We start from the raw sequence: 5,325 nt of genomic DNA, 5'->3' as shown, positions 1-5,325 counted from the left end.
TGACGAATCTAATGCAACTGGACATCAAACCCAATCTTTCCTCATTAATTTAGGCTCAAACATTTTAGTAGATAAATACACAAAAAACAAATTCAGGTCGAGATCAATAAAAATCACGTAGTGATTCCAAATGCCATTGCATTTGGACCTCGATCGTTGAATTACAATGGAGCCACTGTTGTTTTATTACAGAATAAGGACAACCAAAAAAAAAAAACTGAATAAATTAATATTATCAAATCTAAATCTAAAACCAAATAAATATATAGATAAAGAAATCCATCATTATAAATAAAATAAAAATATTTTAATTGAGATATTATGCTAATCAACCACACAAAAATCAGAGATTTTTTTGTTTTTGTTTTTTGTTTATTTTGGACAAAAGTAATCAACGATAATTTGCTTGAAGCGCATCAATTAAATGATTAACGATTATGTGATTTGTTTTCTCTGTAGGGTGGAAGGCATCCCAAAAGACATACTTATTCGCATCCAAACAAGTTAACGGATTGTGCTCACTGCAGAGGTAACTCATCTCGTATGTGCCTGTAGAACAGCATGCCACTTCTACAGCGTCAAATCCTGCCAATCCACAACGTATTTCATATTTGTTATAATTGAAGAACTTACAAGTAGAGGAAAAATAAAATAAAAATAAAACCTGACATGACATGTATTGTTTGTTTCAAATTGGATTAATACAGCAAGTAGAGCCGGCTCTAAGTTTGGGGCATAGAGCATCCGTATTAGTTCATGCAAAATATCACACATCAAATTATCTATATTATACTATATTTCATTAAAATATCATTTTTTAAAATTATTATTTTTTCTTCACAGAGAATAATCAACATTCATTTTCTTTCTTTATTCTCGAGATACATAAAGAAAAAATAAACAACTACATACAAATGAATAGTCTCAGTGTAAATTTACAAGTTTGCTATAATAACCTTATAAATTTACACAATTATATATGGACTGGTGTAGATCATTTTTAAATAAAACTATATAAATTTTATATGGTTTTCTATTATACAACGACTGATCTGAATTCTCTTAAGGTCTCCATTATAGAAAGGCCCCCCACTCTATTAAAAAAAAAAGGTATTTTTCACATCCTCGGGTCCGTTTGGTAGCAGTGTTTAAGTGTTGTTGTTCAGTTTTCAGTGTTGTAGAAATACATATTTAAGTGTTATAGAAATATATATTATAAGCATTATTGTTATTTAAATATTAAAAATTGTTATTTAAAGACAGTACCAAACGACCCCTAATTTGTGTAGTGCACTATTGCAATAAACACAGCCCCCCCCCCCCCCCAACAAATCGCAAACACTTGAATTTACTGTAGAGTCAACACCATAAATTGTGTTCCCAACAAAACCAGGTTAGCTTTAAACGCTCATTAAGGCCTCACCAACTTCTTTTATGTCTAGTTACAGAGGGTTATATTTATGACTAGTAACTTGAATTTACTGTAGAGTCAACACCATAAATTGTGTTCCCAACAAAACCAGGTTAGCTTTAAACACTCATTAAGGCCCTCACCAACTTCTTTTATGTCTAGTTACAGAGGGTTATATTTATGACTAGTAATAAGTGACTCCAACTAATTTAGAGGAGGAAAAGAGTAACAATGAATGTAGAGATATCGATCGACTTGTGTCCTATCACCATGGTAAAGGTCCATTCTCCCCTGTAGTGTCAAGTTGTAAATCTCTATCAATAGTCAATACAGAGAAGTTATGGAATTCACTCTAATCTCACACAAATCCATTCTACATTATTCATGAGAGTAATGCTAGGAATATATAATTTGATATAATTTTATGTCACAACTTGCCACATGACAAGTCTCTACTCTTACATGAATCGGGTCCATGTGGAGTCCTCATCTGCAGCTTCTCTTTTATGTGAGAGGGAGAAGAGTTCATTGAATGGATATATTTATATTTCTCTAACCTTTATATTTATTTATTTTCAATTCTTAAAAAAAAAAAAAATATATATATATATATATATAATTTTCTTTTAAGACAAAAATATCATATTTCATTTCATTGTATTCCGGTCCTTATAATCTACTAATTTCATTCCATTTTTTTATATATAAATATCAAAACATGATGTAAATCATGAGCTAGGATATGGGGTTTCCTTGGTCACTTTTAAGTCTTATCCAATGAAATATAATCGTTGATTTGGACCATATTTTAAAATTTTTTATTAAAAAAATTCTGATAAGCAATAACTGTGTGTCTCCTTCAATCATCCTCAACCAAATAATAAGAAATATATTAGATATAGAACAAATATTAGCTCTAATAAACCAATAGAGAAGAATATTTTTCAACTTATTACATGTGATTATTTATAAGATTGTTTTATGTGAATTATTTAAACAAGTCAAATAACTAATTAAAAAAATATTGCAATTTATATTTAGAGAAAAATATAAGGTTTTTTTTATTTTTTGAGAATCCAAAGTCATTTAATTTAATATACTTGAAGGAAAATTATTACCTACTTATTAAAAAAGGGAGGCATATCATTGTTAATCACAATCATAAACAGGTAATACCAAATTAATTCAGCAAAAAATAAAAGTAAAAGTAAAACCAAATTGCAGTAGTTACAAGGAGTATGAACTTACCATATAAAGAAGGTCTCTTTATGATTTGATAGAGAATCGTGTATGCATCTGCTAACATTAATCTGAGCCCAGGAAGCTCCTTATTCAGCCTTTTCACCAAACCATTTAACTTCCAATTAAATTCCAGCGCCACCTTGTTATATTTCTCCACGCATTCGTTTTGATCCAAAATATTTAAGGTTCTCTCCAATGGCAAACACCCCATCGGAGGAAGTCCAGTGAGGGATATTTTCCGAACTCCAAGACCATACAGTTCTCTAATGAAATTTCCAGCAAGTCCAATGAGAAAATCCTCATACTGTTTGACAGTGAATTGAGATTGCCGTTTAGGGAGTATGTAATAGTTCTCTAGGAAGTCGTTTGTTCCTAGGCTCATCAAATATAAGGCCTCACTCAAAATCTCATTTGCCTTGTCTTTACCAACGTGGGCTCTCAACTTGTTTTGGTACTCCTTGTAGTACTCCAATTCCTTCCACATTGGTATCACATTCTGCAAATTAAGGAAGCACAAGTTAAAAATTGGTATAACTTTCTCATGCACACGCATTGACAATTTTTTTTTTTTTAAAGAGTTTCAATTTATGGCGTCCGCTCCTAATAATAACTCTTTGTCATCAAACCAAGACACCAATCAATTTTTGGTATAAGCGGGGATTGAACCCCAGATCTCTTATTCAACCATCAGAAACTTTGTTTCTCAAAAAAAAAACAAAAAAAAAAAACAAAACAAAACAAAACAAAACAAAAACTAAAACTATCAGAAATTTTACCAGTTGAACTAACTGGAACCCACGCATTGACAAATTAGAATACCAAAAAGTACGTATTAATTACTCATAAGAAAAGTTTGAATCAATTAATCTTTTATAAGGTTTAAAAAATTAAAAAAATTAAAAAAAAGGAAAATGTTTAGCTCCAAATTAGTTCGAGCTATCTTCTTTCAACACATATAATGAATGAAGAAACCAATAATATGTAGTTTTAGTCGCAAAGATTTTAAATGAATTATATGACTCATTTAAATAATACACATGATTTATCATCTATATTGCAACCTAATGAATTGGAGAAAGATAATTCCCCACCAGTTAGAACCTAAATTTGTTAGAATAAAAAAAAATATATATTAATTAATAAGAGAGGAGGGACTAACAAATATGGTTTTGTTTGATACTTACTAATACATCAGAAGTTGCATTGTCATAGCCTGTCCCAGCAGAAGCAAAGCAAACTCCAGTGGCAAAATCTGCTATATCATACGCAGGATCTAAGTAAGCGGGTACTGTTGGTTTCAGCCCAAAAGCCTCAGAAATGAAGTCTGGAGGAATGCGACCATTAGAAAACCGTCCTGTGGGGCGACCACCAGAAAAATCACGTCCATAAGGCCTGAAATTGCTCTTGAGAAGGGTTGAAACCACGTTGTTGTTTCCTGCATCCACGGTTGAGTCCCCAAAAACTATGATGGCTGGAACTTTGCTTTCGGTTATAGAGACTAGTATTAAAAGCTCAGTTACTACCAAGAGCCATGGAGTAGTGTATGTGTATGCCATAATTGCTTTGTGTCTTGGTAGCTTGATATGAAGCTAGTAGATTGGATGGAAATGGAATTCTGATAAGTAATATATTGGAGAAGAAACGGGAATTTTTCGGTTATGGTGGGGACTAGTTTGTTGGGAGTCTTAATGGCTTGGTCAATAGAAGACATAAAACTCTACCTTCCCGAAATTATGAGTATGAAAGGACACAAGAAAGGGATCACAGATAGCCCATGGGAATGCCTATTGGATTAAACTCCACTCCTTAATTAATATGATAAAAAATAATCTGGATGTGAAGCGGAAATTTCACTTACAATTTCTTGTTCAATTCCACCGATTGGTTGGTTATAGAGCAATGTTATACGTAGAAATGGAGCCTGCAAATGATTTAATATTAAAAAATTTATCAATCTTTCCAACAATTTCAGGCAGTAAATGTTTAGAGTTTTAAACAATAAATGGAGCCTGCAAATGATTTAATATTAAAAAATCAATCAATCTTTCCAACAATTTCAGGCGGTAAATGTTTAGAGTTTTAAACAAAGGGATAATTAATGTAGAAGTGGCAATAATTACAACGGAGTAAAATGGAAAAAAGAAACAAAAGTGAGAACTCCCGCGATAAACATCATGATAGATTGTTATACAAGAATTATCAGTCCCACTCTAAGTACTTTATTTTAGAAAAAAAAAAAAATTTGGCTTCAAACCAATTTATAGCTATCTTCTTTTAACTCACTATGTGACAATTGAAAAGACCATACATATATGTAGTTTTAGTCACATAACCTTTGTAATGAGTCATGTGACTTGTTTAAATAATACACATATATAAATAATAGTCATATAACCACATAATAGTTGGAAAGATAATTTCAAACCTATTTAAAGCCAAACTTTGTTATTTTACTTTATGTTTTGTCACTCAAAAGTGTTACCTCTTGTGGTAGGCCTTTTTGTGTTGTTGGGCTTCGATCCCTCCTACCATATTGCAGCCCGTGGGTCTAAGGTAAGAGAGTTGGGACTGGCCTATATGAGGCTACACTTTAGGCCAACTTGTGCACAAGGCAAGTCATCCCAATATAGACGCGTTCAGGCAGAGGCATTGCAGGCTGAGTGTGTGACATG

The 5,325-nt window shown here is 32.0% G+C and overlaps 1 protein-coding gene across 1 annotated transcript; it reads right to left on the bottom strand.

Annotated features, from left to right (window-relative positions):
* Positions 1 to 18: 18 nt before the first annotated feature.
* On the bottom strand, positions 19 to 4,315 carry LOC115957940 (GDSL esterase/lipase At4g26790-like). Its single transcript, XM_031076291.1, has 3 exons — positions 3,838 to 4,315; positions 2,660 to 3,149; positions 19 to 585 (listed from the first exon to the last, which is right to left on the bottom strand). Exons 1-3 carry the CDS (start codon positions 4,207 to 4,209, stop codon positions 392 to 394), a joined length of 1,056 nt encoding a protein of 351 aa, XP_030932151.1. The 5' UTR covers positions 4,210 to 4,315; the 3' UTR covers positions 19 to 391.
* Between the last annotated feature and the right edge of the window lie 1,010 nt (positions 4,316 to 5,325).

The sequence above is a fragment of the Quercus lobata genome, chromosome 8 (genome assembly GCF_001633185.2).
Source record: "Quercus lobata isolate SW786 chromosome 8, ValleyOak3.0 Primary Assembly, whole genome shotgun sequence".
Classification (NCBI taxonomy): Eukaryota; Viridiplantae; Streptophyta; class Magnoliopsida; order Fagales; family Fagaceae; genus Quercus; species Quercus lobata.
Note: the sequence above shows the minus strand (reverse complement) of the source record. Positions and strands in the feature narration are given on the sequence as shown.